Consider the following 23,624-nt stretch of genomic DNA (forward strand, 5'->3'; position numbering starts at 1 on the left):
TTATTTTTTGTTTTTTCTTACGAAATTAAAGATGTTTGGAAATGATCACGATAAATCAGGTATGTAAAATACTTGTTCCAAGTGGAATGCACATCTCTTTTATGTTCACAACGACTATCTCTTTGCCAAAAACTTCTTCAGTGAAAAGTAAACACCACTAATCATTTTTAATGGCATGGTAATGGTTGAACTTGTTTTTTATGGTATTTATGCTGTGAGTAATATTTCGAATTAAAATGGTGCTATGATTCTAGAAAAGATTATTTAAAAATTATCTAAAGGGTTACTCTTTAACTATTAATTATTAACTATAAACTATTGAAATTATGTTTTTAATAATTCAGTACCTCGAGGTACACAACACTAAGTCCATTTTTTCAAAATTTCTTTTTTTATTACTCAACCATCACTTATGGTGCATCTATGTTACTTATTATCGACCAAAGATTTGAGCAAAATAACTCCCGTGGGCTTATAAGTAAGAAAATGCCGCGAAAAAACTTTTTCATTTGCTCTTTTGCAAAAAATTTAAAATGTGGTATAGTGTTGTGTACCTCCGAGGTACTGAGTTATAATAAATCTATACTTATAAATATGAACAATAAATACAGACGTGAAGTGCCAATGTACAATACATTATAACTTTCATAGCAATGATATGTGGAAAGCTTAAGATTTGAAGGATAAGAATGCAGGGAAAAAGGAAAGGAAAAAGCTGCAGCTAGAGTAGAAAGTTAGAGAAGGAAGTGTTTCAGCCCTTTGTGTCTGTATGTTGTAGAAAGATCTGTAGGAGGCTATGTCACGGCAGAGTGGATTAGGGTGACAATATAGGATGGAAAGGAGTTTCAGCAGACGATTTTGGATATAGGAGTGTACCAGGGATAATGGCAGTGTTGTCCATAGGAATGTTATTCCCATGGGATGGGATGGGACAGCACACATTTGTATTTCCCATGGTAGTCGATACTTGATATTGTAAATAAATTTAGGCTGAAATTTGCAGTTGCGTAAGTGCAACAAAATAGAATTCATTCATCATCTATGTAACTGCATGGTGCTATGAGAAGGATTTCGAGTCTAAAGAATAATTCAGGTTTTTCTAGATTTTTTAAAGGCTCTGTCTAGGTTTTCTCAATTTAATGAGAGTGTCAGAATGATACTGAATTGTCATACTTAGATTATACTTTTGAGTGTTAAAGTTAATAAAGTTGAAAAATTTAGTCGTTTTGCATGTCTCTTTGTACATGTAGTCCTATTTAGTAGACACTAAACGTAAACTTTCATAAATTTAATAATTTTATTTGAACTGTATTCCATATTAATATTATAATGGGAATCCCGTGGGATGGGATGGGACAGGCATAAATTGCCATGGGATGGGATCGGGATGGGACAGAAAAATATGTACCATGGACAAGCCTGGATAATGGATGCAGTCAAAGAGATGTATGATAGTGGGTTCGATTCCCGGTTTAGGCCTTGGATTTTATTTAAACGGTTAATATGAGAAATTTAAAGTAAAGTATGTTTGCTAATCGTCTCCTTCAACGACTCCTAATTTGTGGTAGTTGGGCCCACCTGAAGAAATAAGCATTACTTTATTTTTTTTAAAAAAGAATATGCCCTTTTTCACTAGCCGGCATTACGTCCATCAAGTTAGGCGTCGCGGACAGAGGCGACTAGCAAAACGTGCTTTGCTGCAAATTCCTTTTATTATTAACCATTAAATAAAATTCAAGGCCCCAGACCGGGAATAGAACAAAGCTGAATACTGTGTTCATCAATAGCAGAGTGTGGTCGTCCTGGAATTGCAGCTGTTTGCACTGGAGTCCGACCATAGTTTGAATGGACGATGCCACCAGTTCTTGACTACATCACCTAAAAAATTTCTTTCATCTAATCGATGAACAGTCTCCTTTGGTGTGTGGGCTTCCAAAGTAAAGAAACTTGATGACTGCTCTGTATTCCACTGGGTCCATAATCAAACCTCGCACCACTTCAGCACCTGTAAAATCAAGGCCGTGATCAGTTCTGGTTTTTTTTTTTTTTGCCTTTTATTTGGCATTGGCTTCCGCCATACAGCCAGCATCGTCTAGGTGCTTATCACTAGAATATCACTCACTCTCCATTCTTACCTACAAATACATTCGCTTCACACATTCATCCCTCAACTATATACAACTATTTACATAAACTAGAGCTAATGGATGGATCAGTACTCTGTATTCCTGCCATCCCTATAGCTTAACCAAAATTAAAACCACCGTAATCCTTCTCTAAGCATTTTCTTCCATTCATTCTAATTCGGCTATAGCTTTTAAATACATTCATATTTCATTGCTAGCTCTGCTATGACTTAAGTCGCTTAAGCACATAAATGTTGGTGGAGAACATAATGTCTTCGTAGCGAAATGGTGCATCTAAATACCTGTATATATCGTCAAACATTCGTTTCCCTTCTACCACATAACGTGGACATATCATTATTACATGTTTGAAATCCTTCTCCTCATTGCAATCTACGCAAAGAGGAGAGGACCTGCTTCATTACTTTATTTTATTTTTTGACTTTTTTCACGCCACTAGATGAAAATATACAAGAAAGATGTAACTATGTCTTGAGCCTGCTATTTTTTAAAATTAAATTCTTTATTTACGATATTATTCCAAATTTACGAATTTACATGGCTTGTTCTATTTTTTGTGACCTTTGATAAGATATTTTACTGTGCTTTTTTTCTTTTTTTAGAGTTTTTTGTAATTTATCAGGACATCTTTCAATTTCTCTTTCATGATTTTCTTTCACGATTAGTGTAGTGAAAGTGATGTTTGAAAAAAACTCATGTTTTCTCCTGTGCTATTGGAAAGTTTATTATTGTAAAAAAATGTATTACTAAGATCCGGATCAAGTGAATCCTTCCAGTACATATCTATTTCAAACATTATCTGATCTGTAAAGGATAAAAAAAACTCCATCCAATAATTGGATATTCTCCTTATTTTTTTTTATCAATAATTGATATCGGATTTAGTGTTGGAGAAAAGAAGATTGAGATATTTCCCTAATGCTATGGAGCGCACAGCTTCTCGTTTCACAATCTCAAAGGAAACTATCTCCCCTAGAGAAATCAATAACTGTACAATCCCATCTCACTCACTTTAGGTGCGAGACAGACAGGTTGTTTTCTAAATTGAAATTGAGAATAGCAATTTGATAGGTGCCGCCATTTAATTATTAAGTAGAGAGGAAATTGTTTTCAACTTAAATTCTACCGTAAATTTGGAATTTTATCTTGAAATAGAATTTTTCGGCTAACTCAAAACTGAAACTACATAAAATAAGATAAAACACTTGGTTCTGTAATCATCGATCGTAACAGCTTTTATGAATTATTTTTTGAAATATTGTGAAGCGGTAACAAAAAATTTTTGTTTTTTAATAAACTTCTTTTTCAATGACGTTTCAGCAAATTTTGGCCCCTTATTTAGGGTGAATAAAATAGGTTTCATTAGAGTACATGTATGTTGAATTACACCATCATAATTGCTAGGGATTATTGGAATTATTTGAATATATATTGGACTGGTTAGGGATAAAACAATAATTTTGGAAAACCAAAAAGGAATTTTGTAAATTGTAATACTTTAGGTTATGGCTTCATTGATATTGTAAAAATTGGAGAGATTGTCCCAAAAATTGATGAATTTTTTTTGTTTTTTTTTTTCAAAAGTTTTATCGTATTTCTAGTACAATACTTTTGTTTCTGTTGGTGTTACTGGCAACTGTAGATATATTTTCAAAGTAAAATTCGTTTTGTAGATCAAGATGGTGTTAGGTTAGAACAGAGGTCGTTTCTTTAGTTTGTCTTACACTCTTTTCGGTGTTACAACCTCATGATTAAATACTGGGAAATCTGGCCATACCTAAAGTGGTATTACAATTTTGCTAGCCTAATTTTTATATTAAAAGTAAAAAAAAAAGTAAAGTAATCGCCTATTTTTTCAAGCTGGGCTTTACGTCCAACCATCAATTACTTGTGGTGGAGGGAGGACTAGCAAACATACTTTACTGTAAATTTCTTTTATTAACCATTAAATAAAATCCTAGGCCAAAGACCGGGAATCGAACCCAGTACCACCACAATACATATTAGCTTTACTGGTCTCGCCTCTAACCGCTCAGCTACCGTGGCGCTTAATTTTTATATTATATCCAAGCGAAATATTTTTGATAAGTTTTTTTCTTTTATTTTATTTATTGTAAAGTGTTGAAAGAGTTTTTAAAAGCTGTAGAAATAAACTGCTCCACAAAAAAAGTGGCGCACTTTGAAAAAAGCGTTTATTTTTTGTTTTATCACATTTTGGGGAAAGATCATTAGTTTTAATTATTTTCATAAACTGTCAGGGAACAATTAATCGAATCAAGGCCCAAAGTTTCTTGTAAATAGAGAAGCAATTCCTCGTTTAATCCCCTTCGGTCTTTTTGTGTAAACAACAACGTGAACTTTACCTCAACAGTAAATAAATTTATTGACCTCTACAGTTGCGTTTCGACTTTTTTCATGCTGAAAACATTGCAAATTCTCAGAAAATGGTGATTACTGCAGAGCAAGTGGCCTGTATTTTTGCATTAGTTGAGGATGGACTGATTCAGCGGTACGCAGCACGAACGTTAGGGTTGCCTGAGACCACCGTCCGTAGAGTCATCCATCGTTACCGGGAGACAGGCCTCTGCACTCGCAGGCATGGTTCGGGTCGACCAAGAGCCACAGAAGCACTTGATGACCGATTTATTAGAATTCACACTCTGAGAAATCGTACATCAACTGCTTCTGAGACAGCTCAAACACTGCTTACTGTTCGTGGAGTTTCAGTCAGTGCCGAAACTGTACGATGAAGGCTCGCTGAAATGAATTTACGCTCTAGGAAGCAAGCCACAGGACCATTGCTCACCGTAGACCGCCGGAGAGCCCGTCTAGAGTTCGCTAGGGAACACCGCAACTGGTCTGAGAACGATTGGAGAAACGTTCTCTTTTCAGACGAGTCCAGTTTTGCTCTCTACGCACCTGATGGGATGCGACGAGTTTACCGAAGGCCTGGGGAGCGCTACGCTCCGTGCAATATTTCTGGTAGACTACCATTCGGAGGTGGTTCAGTGATGGTGTGGGCTGGGATTTCTATGGGGGCTTAGACTGAGCTCCACGTGTTCAACAGGGCAATCTGGAATGCAGATTTGTATGTGAGGGAAATTGTGCAGCAATATGTGATACCCTATGCACCATTTATTGGGGAAAATTTTATTTTTATGCAAGATAATGCCCGACCACACACTGCCGCCTGTGTTGTTCAATATCTACAGGATACTAGCATTCGTGTTTTGAGGTGGCCAGCACGCAGCCCGGATTTAAATCCAATTGAACATCTTTGGGATGAGCTGGGTAGGCGATTAAGATGGAGAAATAATCCTCCCAGGAGCTTAGAAGAGTTGCTAAGTGCTCTAGTGGAGATATGGCAGGAATTAACACAAGATTTCGTGAGAAATTTAATAAGGAGTATGCCGAGGAGATTGGATGCAGTAATGCGAGCAATACACGTTACTAAAATTCTTTTTCTCTTTTTTTAATCGGAAGAAATACTTTTTTTTTCAAATTCATTTTTTGCCGAGAAGTACTTTTTTGTTAAATTAAAGGTTTTTATTTCTTTTAGATCATTTTTTATTTTATTTTAGCCCTTCCGTAACTTTATACTTCTTATATTTGCTAACTAAAATAAAATGTAGAACAAAAAAGTTACAGAGAAAAAAAAATAACGCATTTTTAAAGTGCGCCACTTTTTTTGTGGAGCAGTGTATTTTGTTATCTGTAAATCGTAGATATTTGCTCAGAAAGACTATGGATGTAAGGAATAGAAATAAACTTTGATAGTTGTAGATTAAGATCGCGAAGAACATTAATTAGAAGTAATTTACTGAATAAACTTCTTTAATTTTTCATTTCTTCGTGAAATTGATCTTCACTAGTTGCGTAGTCTTGCTTACGTTTAAGCTTCCATTCGGTATATTTGCATTTTTTTTTTAAGGCGTTTAATACTCCAGGGTATTTTTAAAGGCAACAAAAAATTACATTGTTGAAATATGTCTAAAGTTGTATTTCATATTAACTTAGGTGGAGAAAATCTTTACAAAATGTGGCACAATGTAGGTTTTTTTTAGGTTAAAAGTCACCTTATTGAGAAAGGTTGAAGGTTATTACGATCATTCCGTATCATTCCTAATATGTTATCTATCCATGATTTCCATAACTGTATTATACTTTTTGAAGATACTAGTACTATTACAAGGTAACTGATGCAACTAACCTAAAGAAATTGTAATTACAATACCAAATTTGTCAATAATTTCATTTGTAATCCACAATCTAGCTGTAGTAGTTACTATTAAAATGGTTTACTACAAAACAATCAAATTTGGTGGTAAAGCTCACTATCGCTGTGCTTAGAAATTAATACTTCATTTAGTTTTTGGATAACCTAAACTTATCGTACTTAAACTAAACTAACTTTATTTAGTTAGTTTTCAAACTTATATAAATTTATTTTATTTTTGGCCCAAATTTTATAAATATTTTTAGTGTACATAGAAGCACTAGAATTTTATCTTCGTCTTTTGTTACTACTAAGTTGAACTTTTAAAATTCCGGATAAAAGTACCATTAAAAAGCCGTACTACTAATTTATTCTAGTTTTCGTAATTTGATGAGAACTTGGTATTTCTTCATTGTGACTCCGTATTTTTGTCATTAAACTATTTAAATCCCTACTTGTGATTCTTTTTTTGTATAAAATCATTTGAAGCATCAGAGAAATTTAAAATTAGTCCAAAAAAATTGTTTTAAAATTCGTTACGATTCCTGCATATTTATATTACATGCAAAACTCCAGTTAGCGCTACGTTAGCTTACACAGGGCAAAAAAAAAAAAATTACAAACTATATTTTACTCGCAATCCGTTCTTTACATTTCTGACATTGACAACGGTAGACCTCCTTGATCGCGATAGCTTGAAGGCTTTTTTGGCCAACCCTCGTTGAATCTAATCTTAAGTGAAAGAAAACCAACTGCCTGTGGTTGATACCTAAATATTTATAACCAATACTTATTCCAACTATAAATATATCTCAATAATATATTCATTGCCTGATTCAACCTAATTATCCACGATAAGAACATACAATGCAGTTACACTAACAAAAAGGCATCTTGCAATATCTTACTTGCATTGGTTTTTTCGAATTAATTATCTCTTTAATAACATTCTAGGAGCTACAGTTTAATTTGAAATTAAGGACTTTAAAAAAGAATTCCACGTTTCTTGGATATCAATGATCTACGAATTTATTAATGACAATATCTACAGTAGGATGAAAAAATAAATGTCAGTTTCAGTAATAATAAACTTTATTCTGCCGAGCTTTCGGCCTAGGGACTAAGTCATGGACTATGGACTCTCTCAGTCCATGTACAGACAAGACAGAAGATACACCAACCCTCTAAAATAGTACATTGTAAATTAGCCCTGAAGATGACCTAGTCCAGTGATGGCGAACCTATGGTTAGACATTAACCCACAATTGCTAGGCAACCATTTGTTTGTTTACGCGGGTTGATTAAGATTTTCTAATTGTGTGGATAATTTATACGCTATCTGTATTTTTTTTCAATCACACATTGACACAAAAGCAATTTAAATGCTATCCATAACCTTTAGTTTGATCATTACAGTTCTAAAACGCAAATGACGACAAATGCTTTTGTAGTATTTGAAATAAAGCAAAAGTGTTTACAAAATATCAAATAAAATGTATAATTTTGTTAGTTAAAAAAAAAATCGACAACCCAAAGCAAATACGAGGGACGTTTGAAAAGTCCGTGCAAAGTCAGAGAGATAGCACTACTGGCGCGTATCGAGGTTATGTTTAGTTAGTAGCATCTCTTGGAAGAACATACACCAAGTTTCAGCCAGATCGGTCTATTTCTTTGTGTTTGGCATTCGTTTGAATCGAGGAAGTCGAATGATTTTCAAAAAATGGATGAAAAAGAATTTCGTGTGTTGATTAAACACTACTTTATGAAAGGCTATACGCCTCAGGAGACTAAAGAGAAGCTTGATAAACATTATGGTGACTCTGCACCTTCGATTAGAACAGTTTATAAGTGGTTTCAAAATTTTCGGAGTGGCCATATGGGCACAAGTGACGCTGAACGTTCTGGACGCCCTTGTTGAGGTTACTACTCCAGAAATCATTGATAAAATCCATGATATGGTGATGGATGACAGAAGAGTGAAGGTGCGTGAGATTGCTAGTGCTGTGGGCATCTCGAATGAACGGGTACATAATATTTTGCATCAACATTTGGACATGACAAAGCTATTCGCAAAATGGATGCCGCGATTGCTCACGCTTGACCAAAAACGAAATCGTGTGAAGTGTTGCAAGGACGGTTTGCAGCTGTTCCAGAAGAATCCGCAGGACTTTAAGCGTCGTTTCGTCACTGTGGATGAAACATGGATAAATCACTACACTCCTGAGACCAAAGAACAATCTAAACAATAGGTTACCAAGGGGGAATCTGCGCCAAAAAAGGCGAAGACCGTTCGTTCGGCCGGAAAGATTATGGCGACTGTCTTTTGGGATTCGCAAGGAATAATCCTCATCGACTATCTGGAAAAGGGCAAAACTATTACAGGTGCATATTATTCATCGTTATTGGACCGTTTGAAAACCGAGCTGAAAGAAAAACGCCCACGATTGGCCCACAAAAAAGTCCTTTTCCATCACGACAACGCACCAGCTCACACCTCAGCAGTTGTGGTCGCAAAATTAATGGAAATAGGGTTCCAACTTGTTTCACATTCCCCTTATTCTCCAGACTTGGCTGGCGGGATAAAGATTTTATTCAAACGAGGAGGTGATTGCAGAAACGAATGGCTATTTTTCAGACTTGGACAAATCCTATTATTCGGAAGGGATCAACAAACTAGAGCAGCGTTGGACGAAGTGTATAAGCCTAAAAGGAGACTATGTTGAAAAATAAAAAAGGTTTACCCCAAAAAATTAAGTAGTTTTTATTTTAGCACGGACTTTTCAAACGACTCTCGTAACCATATTTAGATTTTTCTTCAGATAAAACACACTTTTGTTAAGTTTTGTTCAGTTATGTTTTAGTAAAAAGAGACTTCCATAGTACTTGTTTCGTCCCGTTTTACGCGTTAGGCCAACTGAATGTTTAGTTTTAAAAATATTCAGTTTAAAATTTTAAACTTGACTTTTGTGCAAATGAGCATTAGTGACCCAAGAGCTAGAACTGAAAAAAAAATGAACAAAATTTGATCCACATCTCAAAAAGGTTCGCCATCCCTGATCTAGTCCCTAGGTCGAAAGCTCGGCATAATAAAGTTTATAATGACTGAAATTGGTATTAATTTTCATCCTATTGAAACTATGATTCAGTCACCAAAAATAATGAACAGTAACAATATCTACGATCTTGTAAGACATCTTAATCTTTTTTTATACAGTTTTACGAGAAAGAAAATTACACTAACTCGTGCGCAAATAAAGAAGATAGATGTTTAATAATGGGATTATGAGAGTTTTCTAATTTCCTCCCAATTCCCACTCTAAGAAGAAAAAAGTTTAAACCCAGTAAAAGGGAGAACTTAAAAAAAATATAAATTCCTATTAGTTAAAATTTTTTAACCCCTTTTCTTTACTCTAATCCACAAGATAACTCATTTTTGATGAGGCGCATTTTTTTTTATCTTTTATTTAGTAAACTCTTTGTAAGAAGATGAGAATTGCTTTTCTTTCCAGGGTGCTAAGATGGGAAATAAAGTTTAGTGAAAAAGTACTTCTTTTTCTTATTTTTGTTTTATGCGATTACAAAAAGTTGGTGCTTCAAACTCTCCTTCTTCTTTACTGTTCTATCCCACAGCATCCAGATCTCTGTCTTAACACAAACTTATTTGCCAGGCTCTTATTCCATGGCTTAGTTTGAAAGACGGTTTAAGTTGTCAGATCTTTCTAAATGAATGAATACAAAAGGGACTTGTCATTCTACAGATTTATTTATTTTGTTCTTTTAATTTAATTTTTGAAATGATGTAAATTTATTTATGAAAGATCATTGTTATTACTTTTTTATTTTTAATTTCCTCTTAAAGGAATAGAAAAGCCTAACTAGAGTTTCCATGTCGATTTAATTTGACCTAAATGCTCATTTTTATGCAGCAAGAAAAGCTTAGACCCACTCACTGGGTTCTTTTAATCCCAATGCACACTGCGGCACTAAAAATGAGATAAGATCTGTCTAAAAACGTAGCAATTGCTAGTTTGGTTAGAGACCTTTAGTTACTTGAAAACCCGAGGAGAAAATTAGCAAAAAAAACCAAAGAAAACTTGGAATAATCAAATGATTTTTAGTTGTGGCTTGCAACCACTAGGCAGAGACAGGCGAAGGAGTTCATTAAAGGCTATCCGCCAAGGCCGTGAGGCTATAAGGATAATTGTAGGCCTATTAACCGGCCACTGCAGGCTCAGAAAACACATCGTCCTGGCAGACGATAGCCTTTGTAGGTTCCGTCAGGAAGAGGAGGAAACGGCACTGCACGTGTTATGTCAGTGTGAGGGGCTTGTCTGGCTAAGGATGTTACTTCTCGGGGAGGAAAAACCAAGGCCTGGTGAGCTTTACTCCAGAATTAAGAGTCTAATTAAAAGGACAGGTCTGGAGGGTGAGCTTTAGAGTGAGGGGAGCCACAATAGATCCAAAGGGTCGCAGTGGCGTAGGCCTTGAGGCCGCCCTAGTTTAATCTATCTATCCAATGTTTTCTCAAAGTACTTGAATCTAAATAAAGATGATTGGCAATGATCTTTAGACTTCAGTCAGCGTCTACTATGTAATGTTGTACTAACAAATACACTAGAATAGGTCAACAAAAATTTGAAAATACAAACAAGCAGGCTACAAATTTGGAAAGTTAAATTCTTTAAATAGAAAATTTCTATGTTATTCGACAAAGTCTATCTGCAGTATTAATAAGCTCAACTAATTATTCTCATTACACCAAATATATATATTCTTTAAAAAGAGAGTGAAGCTATTATTAAATAGCAAAATTTTGTTTTTTAAGCATCTGGACAGCTACAAAATTCTTGAGTGATTCAAGCGTTTCCAAGTTGTCTGAGAAGACGTCGGAGATGATGACCGCCCGGGTCATCCATCCACGTCCAAAACGTATGAAAATATCGATTATAATTAATCAACATTACTACCGTGAGGTGCTTGGCTCAACTCCGTGAAAGAGTAAGGAAAAAAATGACCCGATTTGTGGAAGAACCAGTCATGGGTTCTCCATCAAGACAACGCGCTGGCTCACACTGCATTGTCTGTCAAGACGTTTCTAGCCAAGTAGCACATCCCAGTTTTTAGGCCATCCGCCTTATTCGCCTGACCTGACCCCATATGACTTTTATCTGTTTCCTAAAGTAAAATCTGCATTAAAAGGAACACGATTTCAGTCCTATGAAGCTGCGAAAGAAAAAGCGGCACGCATCATGCAGGAGCTCACAGAAAAAGACTTCCAGCACTGTTTGGAATAATGGTAAATTCGCATGGAGCGTTGTAGGGATAGGGGAGGGGTGTATATTGAAGGTGATAATAACTAAATATGTATAAATTTAAAATAAAATGTTTTACAGCAATAGTCTCGTTTTTTAATGGCCACACCTCGCAATAATACGCTTAAGTAATTAGGAAAAAAGTAGCACAAAATTAATGAAGCAAAAAGAAAACAAAAAATAAAATATAAGCTAATTTAATGAAGCAAACTACTTAGTGGTAAAATCCTTGAAGAGAGGGAACACGATGCCTCCATTGCTAAGGCAATAGCAAATTATAATCAGGCAGGGTTCGGGATGAGAGAAATTCCCAGCTTAGGGTTTTATACGGGAAGACTGGCATTTTTTATTTGCTAATGGAATTTCTTGCATGACAAGGAGATAACAGTGATTGCCGAGAGGATATTAAAGTCTTTATGGACAGTATGGTTGGTGGACAATTTACAGTGATTTAATAATGTTGCAAAGGTTTTGGGGATGAAGAAGTAGCTGTCGGTGGGTGATGCTTCTCAGAATTTAATACCAAAGGATCCAGATGGACAATTTTTCCTTCAAGCATAGTGTCCTGGGCACTAAATGATATCTCTCTTCTTCTTTTTTATAAAGAAGTAAGGATTCACTTTTTCTCCTTTTTTTTTAATTCTAAGGTTGCAGCAAAAACCAACAACTTTAAAAACGTTTTTACTGGATACATGGAACATAAATGTGTATTGTAATCTTTATTTTTTTTTGTAAAAGCGCGTCAACGTCTGAGGTTATTGGCCGCCCGGAGCTTTTTTCAGTGCACTGAACGGTAAGATGTAAGAAGCTCCTAGGAAGAGAAAATCTAAGGGCCAGCAGCTGGATTCGAACCCGGGATCTCCGCTAGCAATCTTATTTTGAACAATTTATCAGGCACTGGATTTAGAATATTGTTTATATCAAATTCCCGAAACGTTTCGACACGAATGTGTGACCTAATCAGTGGCTCTGATCGAAAACTTAAACATTCAAGTCTGCTGTATCAATCACTTAGATGGTTACTCAACTTTGTAACCTCGATATGTATGTACTCGTACAAAGGGCACATTCCATGTCAAATTGATTGACAATTTTATAAAAAACGATTAAGACCTACATATAACAAACCAGAATTAATTTATTTACAACGTAACTTGTAATATATGCACATGTTTAATTCAAGAAGCACATAATTTTAATGAGAAATACTAAGTAAATGTTCTTTTCAGAACTGATAAAACTAAATTATTTATTATAAATAATTTTTTATTTATCCTTTTATTGAAATTTACACCTGTACCTTCAGGGTACAATAAGTAAATGCGATAAGTGTATATGAATAGCTAGTCAGACGTGAATGACGGTCATCCAGTGATGGCCGCCATTAGTCACCCAGTTGGTCACGGGGCCAACGGCGCCTCAGCCGTCTTCGAGGATTGGAGGGTAGCCTAGTTGAAGATAAGTTTGCGGCTAAAGGGTTGGGATGAAGTGAGAGTTTTTGATAAAAAAATTTATATCGGATTTTGACAAGTTCGGAGATGAGTGGAATTTGGAGATCTGTACGGATTGTGTGGTTGCTAACATAGAATGGGGCGTCTACTACACGGCAGAGTGTTTGCAGTTATTGATGTTTGATTTTTTAGCTGTTCCGTAAAGTTCGAGTCCATATTGGTGTGAGAAGAGCTGTATAGAGTCGTCGTTTGTTCTGTAGTGTGAGAGTTTTGAGCGTTTCGTCGACTAGTCTGGCTAGAAGTTTGTTTAGTTTGTTTAGTTCAGTACGTTTAAGTCTCGTATAGGGGATCCAGGTAAGTCTCTTGTCTAGGTACATTCCAAGGTACCGCACATGGTCGGCTGGTGGGATAGTTGTATGATGTAAGAAGACAGGTGGTGGAGTTTGTCGTTTGAGTGTGAAGACTATGTATTTAGACTTAGTTGGGTTAATTTTTATAAGCCAGTTTTCTAACCAAGGTTCTATTGAGTGAAGGTGGGACTGTAGTGAGCGTACTGCGAGGATAGGGTCAGAGTGTGTGGAGAGAATGGCAGTGTCGTCAGCCAAGGTGTAAATAGAGGTATTAAGGTTAGAAGGTAAGTCGGCAGTGTAGATTGTGTAAAGAAGAGGAGCTAAGACACTTCCCTGTGGCACACCAGCAAGGACGGGATAGATGGAAGAGTAAGTAGTGCCTTGAAGAACTTGAAAGAATCTATTAAGAGCTGAGTATGAGGTAATAAGTGCTAGGAAGGATGCGTTTGAGTTTCCACAGCAGACCTTCGTGCCAGACTCGGACAAAGGCTTGAGGTACATCAAGGAATACTCCAGCGCAGTACTGTTTCCGTTCGAGTGAAGAAGCGGTTTGGTGTCTACAACACGATGAAACCAAACTGATGGTCCGGTATAATTTCGAGAGATTCTATAATTTCGTGGAGGCGTGGTAACAGAAGTCTCTCGAATATTTTGCTCAAGAGACTTAAGAAGACTTGAGAGACTTAAGATCGGCCGATAAGAAGAAGGTAGTTGGGTCGGTTTTAAATTTTAAATTAAAAATATATTTTTTTTATATATTTTAATATTTTTGCCTTGAATACACGAAAAAGTAAAACATTTTGTAGTTCCAGTTCTTTTTCATTGCTGTGGTTATTATTATTTACCATATTAGTTCACTCTGTAAGTTTCATCTGTTTCTTTTATGTACGGTTGGAGTTTTCTCTCCAAGCGGTTCAACCCCTGCAAGAAGTTTTTATTTTGACAAGTTACTTTCTGCTAAGAAGTAGAAAGGAGAAAAAACCAAAAAAACACAAAGATTTATTGCGCTCAGGATGTGTGCGGAGAATGAGGACGGCAAATAAATCTGTTCCAAAGTATAACTTAAAAATATTACTTGTCAGCTCCTGCTAGTATAATTTCTTTATTCTCATATATATGTATAGCTTTCGTTACTGTGGTTTTGTATGCATTATTTACAGTGTTGTGCATTTAAAGAAGTATGGAACAAGTAAAGTGACATTTTATATGGAGGCATGTGCAACAAAGAAATTATTAAGTTATTCACGAAGGCAACTACGAGGGTCGTTTGAAAAGTCCGTGCAAAGTCAGAGAGATAGCACCACTGGCGCGTATCGAGGTTATGTTTAGTTAGTAGCATCTCTTGGAAGAACACACACCAAGTTTCAGCCAGATCGGTCTATTTCTTTGTGTTTGGCATTCGTTTGAATCGAGGAAGTCGAGTGATTTTCAAAAAATGGACGAAAAAGAATTTCGTGTGTTGATTAAACACTACTTTATGGAAGGCAAAACGCCTCAGGAGACTAAAGAAAAGCTTGATAAACATTATGGTGACTCTGCACCTTCGATTAGAACAGTTTATAAGTGGTTTCAAAATTTTCGGAGTGGCCATATGGGCACAAGTGACGCTGAACGTTCTGTACGCCCTGTTGAGGTTACTACTCAAGAAATCATTGATAAAATCCATGATATGGTGATGGATGACAGAAGAGTGAAGGTGCGTGAGATTGCTATTGCTGTGGGCATCTCGAATGAACGGGTACATAATATTTTGCATCAACATTTTGACATGACAAAGCTATCCGCAAGATGGGTGCCGCGATTGCTCATGCTTGACCAAAAATGAAATCGTGTGAAGTGTTGCAAGGACGGTTTGCAGCTGTTCCAGAAGAATCCGCAGGACTTTAAGCGTCGTTTCGTCACTGTGGATGAAACATGGATACATCACTACACTCCTGAGACCAAAGAACAATCTAAACAATGGGTTACCAAGGGGGAATCTGCGCCAAAAAAGGCGAAGACCGTTCCTTCGGCCGGAAAGATTATGGCGACTGTCTTTAGGGATTCGCAAGGAATAATCCTCATCGACTATCTGGAAAAGTGTAAAACTATTACAGGTGCATATTATTCATCGTTATTGGACCGTTTGAAAACCGAGCTGCAAGAAAAACGCCCACGATTGGCCCACAAAAAAGTCCTTTTCCATCACGACAACGCACCAGCTCACACCTCAGCAGTTGTGGTCGCAAAATTAATGGAAATAGGGTTCCAACTCGTTTCACAACCCCCCTATTCTCCAGACTTGGCTCCCTCGGACTACTATTTGTTCCCCAATATGAAGAAATGGCTGGCGGGAAAAAGATTTTATTCAAACGAGGAGGTTATTGCAGAAACGAATGGCTATTTTTCAGACTTGGACAAATCCTATTATTCGGAAGGGATCAACAAACTAGAGCAGCGTTGGACGAAGTGTATAAGCCTAAAAGGAGACTATGTTGAAAAATAAAAAAGGTTTAACCCAAAAAATTAAGTAGTTTTTATTTTTGCACGGACTTTTCAAACGACCCTCGTATGTATATCAGTTAACCTGAGTACTCTGAGGTTGGTTGTTCAGGATCTCGATTTCTGGAGGATCAAACTCTGGATTGAAAATATGAATTGAAACTGTGAAATTAAAATTGGGTGGTTTTAAAATTTACTATATGATAAGCATTGATGAAAATCGTTGAATATAGTGTGGAAGTTGGAATCAGTGAATAGCGCACTGGGGTGGCTCACCAAAAATTATTTTATCTATACACACAAAAGTGATCTGTTCCTATTGTAATTTAATTCAGGTTTAATATGTTAAACTTTATCCTTCCCTATAGAAGTAAACCCGTTCGCTGCACAACTCCACTTTTTGAAATATCTTAAATTTAAGTGTCAAAGCACTTGGTTTAGTAATAGCTTTTTATATTTGTAATAAATTTCCAGGGAAGGGATTAGCTATGAGGTTAGCACACTGTACTCCCACGCGGAGGTCCCGGGTTCGAATCCAGCAGCTGACCCTTAGATTTTCTCTTCCTAGGAGCTTCTTACAGCTCACTGTCCGGTGAAGGACAGTGTTGTCTGTAACGAGAGAACACTGTCCGGAGGCCGGCAGTGCACTGGAAAAAGCTCCGGGCGCTAATGACCTCAGCTGTTGATGCGCCAAAAAAAAAAAAAAATAAATAAATAAATAAATAAATAAATTTCCCAAATAATAAATATTAAAACCATTAAACGACCAAAATTCTATTGGCTATTGAATAATAAATAATTTATTTCAGAAGCCATTTTGATTTAACTCCGTGCTTCTAATGTAAATCGTTGCAATAATTCAACTCAAATTCAGTAGCTGGCGCCTGAATGGTGACGGTAAATTTATTTGAATTTATGAACGGAATTTCAAAAAACAATGTGCAGTATTTCGTCGCATTTCTTAAGTTGTACAGTGAACGGTTAATCCAATCCACATCAATAATGTTCACTTTTCTCAAATATCAAGTATGAATTCCATGATTTCATCTAGTGCTTTTGATTGTCTTTTCTCACCACCGAAAATCTCCAATTTCTTTCTTCAAAAAGATTCAAGTTATTTGAACAAAATAGGGTTTTTAAAAGATTTAAAAAAGACTATATAGTGTTATTATATAATACGTTAAGTCAATATTCTATTTAATTTTTTAATAAAAAAGTAGTAAATCTTGTAATGGACTGTACCTTAATTAATTAGGTATACTTTGGGCATGGCACAGTTTATTTAGTACTTACTCTATAACGGCCTTAACTTACGTAATAAGTTTTTATGATGTACGCTTATTGGTTTGTTAATATACAAATATTCAATGGAAAAGGCAAAAGTATTAGGCAATTAGTTCAATGACTTTGTAAAAATGCAGGCGACAACTGGTCTCTTGCTGGCAAAATTTATCACTTTTTCTTTTTTTTTTAATGAAAGTCTTAAAAAAAATATTAAATATTCAAAATGTACTTTCAAGGCATTCGCCTTACTTGGTTATATAGAAGGAGAATGAATTTAGATAACATTTTAAACTGGTTCGTATAAAATGATCTTTTGGGGTAATTAAATATGTTTTTTTGTGTGCGCTTTTTTCCTTGAGTTGTTATGCAATTCCATTATAAAAGTGCATGAAAATAAGGGCTTGTTATTGTATGAATTTAAATTTGGTTTATATTATTATTTATAATATTTATTAAACTTTTAAAAACACATCGAATCTCTGATCACAACGCCGTCTGGTTTACTCCCGAAGATATACCAAGACACCATACTTGTGCCTTTCCTTCTTGTCCATCTGGAGTAAAGACAATGGCATCATATTTGCTGTTTACTGCTGAAGAAAAAAAAATTATCCTACATCCTAATATATGTCCTCACCTAAAGTAATATCCTTCAATACCTGGACATCAGTTTTCTGTGGACATCCCTTTTAAATGAACAGTTCCTTCCGAAGAAAAATCCCTCATCGACCACCTAGCTCGAAAAGGAAAACCCTGGGGCATGATCTGATTGAAACTTATATTAACCTTCATCTTCCCAAGACGGATATGTTTTCCTTATAACCACTTTCAAGTGTGTCCTTCGTTTTTTCTACTTCCCTCTTCAGCAGAAAGATTTCTAAATATCCTCATCCCAAAATAACTTTTTCGAGATATTCTTGTCTAGACTTTTCTTCCTTCTTCTAGTTTTACAAAAATTCCTTGACTGCCTTGCCTTCAAACGCCTAAAATCCGTAGACTCAAACAAATATTCCTTCAGATCAGTTTAGGTTCCGTAATCATCACTTTCCAGAGTTGTGTACGCCATTTTCGCCGCCAGAAATGGTTATGACTCAGTCTTTCGTAAAAGGTTTGGTTGCCAGAACAACTGTTCAGATTTAAACAAAACAATCTCCCCAATCAATTTTATCGTTCACCTGCAACTTTTAAAGTCAAGCTACAAGACCAATATGTCAACCACTACATATCAACATTATTGGACATTTCCGCCTTTTTTTTTAGGCGAATTACCTAGGGCTCTACTTAGAGAGTCGTTTATGGTGTAACCCTCACGTATGGTAACCGATGTTACGGACATCACAATAGACTCCTTGGACTTGAATCTACCATGACAGTACACAACAAAACCGTATCTGCTCAGAAGCAGAATTGTGGGCGCTCTGTCAAACCCTTCAATGTATAAACCCGCACCAATTCTTCCATGACAAAGTCCTTCTTCGAATAGCTAATGCACCCTATTATGTTGCTAACCTCACCCTTCGTTACGAAACTCAATGTACCATTTGTTACTGAATTAATCCATTCCTGTTACCAAAATTACCCTGCCAACCAACTAAATTATCCTAACCTTTCGCTCAATCTCAGCCCATTCTTCGATACAACTCATCGCTTTTAAAACCAATTTACAAATAATCAAGTTATTCAATCATTGTTCTCAATTTAAAATTCAACATTTAAAGTTAACAGTATTGCAGGTTATATATTTACATCAAAGATTTCTGATCGAACATTAATCTTGCAAATTTAATTTTGTTTCAGGATCGTGCCAGGAACCAATCAGACCGATACACAGCAACCTCCACAGTAACGGTTAACATTAAAGACGATGACGACCAGGATCCATCATTTATTTACCAAGGATGTATGCTATCGGATGGGTCCTGCATCAATCCTGAATATTATTCAACGGTAATTATTATTTTTTATGCTTTAAAATAAACTTCATGATTTTTGTTTTAATTTTGTTGAAAGAACTATCTGCTTATTATGATTCTTGGATGTGTCTTCAGGTCTCAAGCGGAGTTCTCGCCGGTGTATTGGCCATATCGCCGGAGAAAATTCAAGCAATTGATATGGATTCACTTAACAGTCCAATCGCTTATAGTTTTCTGTCAGGTTCACCTGAAAACTTTCGTGATTATTTTGAAATTAATCCAAGTACTGGCGTGGTGCGACAAATCAAACCCGTTGACACAAATGTAGCAAAGAGATTTCAAATTATTGTAAAGGTAAGATAATATTAATTTTATAAAATTTTTGTGTTTGAAAACCCGTGTCATATTGATAAAACATTTAGAAAAATTACTATTTATCACACTGTTTTCGCTGAAAAAGCTTTAGTAAGCTGGTGTCACCTTTAAAAATTAATGTACGTGTTTTTTTAAAAAAAATAACAGCATTTGTTGAAAAATTATCTTTAATATTCAGCAAAAACATTCTGCTACGTGCTTAGAAACTTTTACGATAAAATTAAGAGTCAAATTTTGCAAAACTACTTCATGAGAATGTGGTAGGATTACTGTTTAGTGAGGGGACTACCACTTTCTGAAGAAGGAGAAGAAGAAGAAGAAGAAGACTGTACGATAGAATCTACTTCGGGGTTCAATGCTGATTTTGTTGGCAAGTCAGTGATACAGTACTGTTTATTAAATGTTCTGAAGAATGAGATACGAGGGTCGTTTGAAAAGTCCGTGCAAAGTCAGAGAGATAGCACTACTGGCGCGTATCGAGGTTAGGTTTAGTTAGTAGCATCTATTGGAAGAACACACACCAAGTTTCAGCCAGATCGGTCTATTTCTTTGTGTTTGGCATTCGTTTGAATCGAGGAAGTCGAGTGATTTTCAAAAAATGGACGAAAAAGAATTTCATGTGTTGATTAAACACTACTTTATGAAAGGCAAAACGCCTCAGGAGACTAAAGAGAAGCTTGATAAACATTATGGTGACTCTGCACCTTTGATTAGAACAGTTTATAAGTGGTTTCAAAATTTTCGGAGTGGCCAAGTGGGCACAAGTGACGCTGAACGTTCTGGACGCCCTGTTGAGGTTACTACTCCAGAAATCATTGATAAAATTTATGATATGGTGATGGATGACAGCAGAGTGAAGGTACGTGAGATTGCTAGTGCTGTGGGCATCTCGAATGAACGGGTACATAATATTTTGCATCAACATTTGGACATGACAAAGCTATCCGCAAGATGGGTGCCGCGATTGCTCACGCTTGACCAAAAACGAAATCGTGTGAAGTGTTGCAAGGACGGTTTGCAGCTGTTCCTGAAGAATCCGCAGGACTTTAAGCGTTGTTTCGTCACTGTGGATGAAACATGGATACATCACTACACTCCTGAGACCAAAGAACAATCTAAACAATGGGTTACCAAGGGGGAATCTGCGCCAAAAAAGGCGAAGACCGTTCCTTCGGCCGGAAAGATTATGGCGACTGTCTTTTGGGATTCGCAAGGAATAATCCTCATCGACTATCTGGAAAAGGGTAAAACTATTACAGGTGCGTATTATTCATCGTTATTGGACCGTTTGAAAACCGAGCTGCAAGAAAAACGCCCACGATTGGCCCACAAAAAAGTCCTTTTTCATCACGACAACACACCAGCTCACACCTCAGCAGTTGTGGTCGCAAAATTAATGGGAATAGGGTTCCATCTCGTTTCACATCCCCCCTATTCTCCAGACTTTGCTCCCTCGGACTACTATTTGTTCCCCAATATGAAGAAATGGCTGGCGGGAAAAAGATTTTATTCAAACGAGGAGGTGATTGCAGAAACGAATGGCTATTTTTCAGACTTGGACAAATCCTATTATTCGGAAGGGATCAACAAACTAGAGCAGCGTTAGACGAAGTGTATAAGCCTAAAAGGAGACTATGTTGAAAAATAAAAAAGGTTTACCCAAAAAATTAAGTAGTTTTTATTTTTGTACGGACTTTTCAAACGACCCTCGTAACTTCAGTTTGGATATTCACTCTGCGCAAACATTTCTACCTTAAAGAAAGTGTACCAGGATCCAAAACTAAAAGCAGCAGCTAGGTCAGATGACCTTAAAAAGAACTTGTGAAGAAGATTAGGTTTTTAATTGACCAAAAACGCCTTATTGTTTTGGAGTTATTCCATTTAAATTGTTGGTAAAACACAATACAGAATTCATGGAAGACAATTCAGGAACGAATTCATGATGTCCTTCTTAGGTCGTATTTCTTCTAAATATCCTCTTGCAGCTACCGGTTGCAATTCTCTTTTTGGGGGGATTTTCAAAATAGTTATTAATTTGGTTCGTATTAGAAAATAGGAAAGCTGATAATTTCCTTACCAAACATTTCTCGCCTTTTTGATTCGTACAGATTGCAATGCATTGCTTTACATTGTTTTAAATCTTCGTGTTGTTGAAGAAAAAGTGATAATGTCTTTCCAGTTTTAAATACTCCCTGCATATCTTCGTTATTAGACTACAACTTACTAATATGCATCAGGTGACAGTAAGTTTTCAATTGGATGGGTTAGGGTACCCATGTCCTAGCCTTACGTTGCCCATCTCGAATTAATTATTGAATATATTCCTCAATAAATGTTTGCCCATAATTTCCTAAATATTACAATATACAAACTGCATCTGGAGTAATTCTTAATAATATCGGCTCTTAGGAAACTTTATTAATTCTGCCTCACCATAACTATATAAAGGTGCACCCGATTTTTTCAGGTTAGAATACGGTATTTTTATCGTTTTAGCGTACAACTAATTGGTAGCCATTCTTGTTAATGAATCTATAACTTCGTTTTTGGCCATGATCTTTATAACCCATACAAAACTGCATTCTTTTGTTTTGGTCGTTCTGCCTTGGAAAGCTTGTTAGGCCTCAAAAAAAATAATTGGTTTGATTTTCTAGATTCCAACTTTCAAATTTTTGTGAGAGCGTTATTGCAGTCACTAATAATAGTTGAATCATTTAAAAGAAATTAGAGCCCTTATTTTGGTATTTCATTAATCACCACTATTCTGCAATTTTATAATATAAACATCCAGATAGTTTAAACTTGAACTAAAGTTTCTGATAGGATCGATACTTCAGTTCTGTAAGATTACTTGGATTTAATTCAATAAACTTCCCTTTAGAGCTTCATTAGCGTCAGCAATGGCCTCCCAGATACTAGCTTTCTGTCCAAGAACAAGACATTAAAAGGAAATTCTTAAACAAACTCTGATCAGGAGCATGTTTCTCTTCAAAATTTCACGTAGAGATGAACTTAGTTCCCTTTTCTTTAAAGTTAGACGTACAATTAATTTTTAATGTTTCGTCCTAATTCCTTCTCGATTATCTTTTTCACAAAAAAGAATTACAAACAAACTAACTATTTGGAAAGGACATAGTTTTTTTATATAACTGCAGAGTCCTAAGAATAATATAATACAGTAAATATGTGACATAATGTTATGCAGGTGATTTAAAATGTCCATAGAATATTTTTAGTACACAAGCAGTGTTATTAAACGGTACAGCACTACGTACTTAGCTTAGAGATTTGCGACTTTGGGTTTAATATCTTTACTAATTTACACCGTTGCTTTACAGTATCTAATTCATCTTTGTTCTATAAGATACTCAATAAAATAAATATTAGTTGTATCTTAGATGCTAATTCATAAAGATGCGCCAAACATTGATTATATTCTTTAAAAATATTTTAAACTATTTTAAAATTCAGGAAATAAAAAAGGTTTCATATCAGTGAAACCATTAAAAAATTATGGCAGTCATATACAACTTCATATCGACGAACTTTATCTTCTTTCCCAAGTAATAACAGAAGATAATGGAGGCTGAAGATATATGCTGCTGACATGTGAACTATAATGTGCTGTTTTCCTTATCTAAGCAAAAAGGTTGTAAAAAATACGATTTGCCAATCATTCCATAACAAACTGCAAACTTACAGACCGTTTGGCGTCTACCTTAGATGATTGCTTTGCTAATTTGATCATTTTGTTACACTTCTTGTTTTTATGGATTCATATTTAACAGTAAACTTCATGAACTATTTTAGTGTAAAACAGAAAAAAAAAATAATTATAGAAAACTATAGCATATTACTGAGTAAATTAGAGAACAAAATTTCATACCAATAATCTGTTGTTTAAGGCGCCACGGTAGCCGAGCGGGTTAAGAGGCAAGACCTGTAAAGCTAATATGCATTGTGGTACTGGGTTCGATTCCCGGTCTTGGCCTTAAATTTTATTTAATGGTTAAATGAGAAATAGTAATGCTAATCGCCTCCGCCCACGACACCTAGTAAATGGTAGTTGGACGTTAAGCCCTGCCTGAAAAAATA

At 35.8% G+C, this 23,624-nt stretch overlaps 1 protein-coding gene across 4 annotated transcripts in view; it reads left to right on the top strand.

Moving 5' to 3' along the window:
* Cad99C (cadherin 99C) overlaps positions 1–23,624 on the top strand; it is a 474,090-nt gene that overhangs the window by 429,730 nt on the left and 20,736 nt on the right. For all 4 annotated transcript variants that reach the window (XM_074137327.1, XM_074137329.1, XM_074137328.1 and 1 more), the window contains 2 exons: positions 19,039–19,188; positions 19,290–19,508. In XM_074137327.1, coding sequence (XP_073993428.1) covers positions 19,039–19,188; positions 19,290–19,508 — 369 coding nt within the window. The remainder of the gene's footprint in view (positions 1–19,038; positions 19,189–19,289; positions 19,509–23,624) is intronic.

The sequence above is a fragment of the Rhodnius prolixus genome, unplaced genomic scaffold (assembly GCF_049639745.1).
Source record: "Rhodnius prolixus isolate KJV_2025 unplaced genomic scaffold, Rpr scaffold_5, whole genome shotgun sequence".
In the NCBI taxonomy this organism is placed as follows: domain Eukaryota; kingdom Metazoa; phylum Arthropoda; class Insecta; order Hemiptera; family Reduviidae; genus Rhodnius; species Rhodnius prolixus.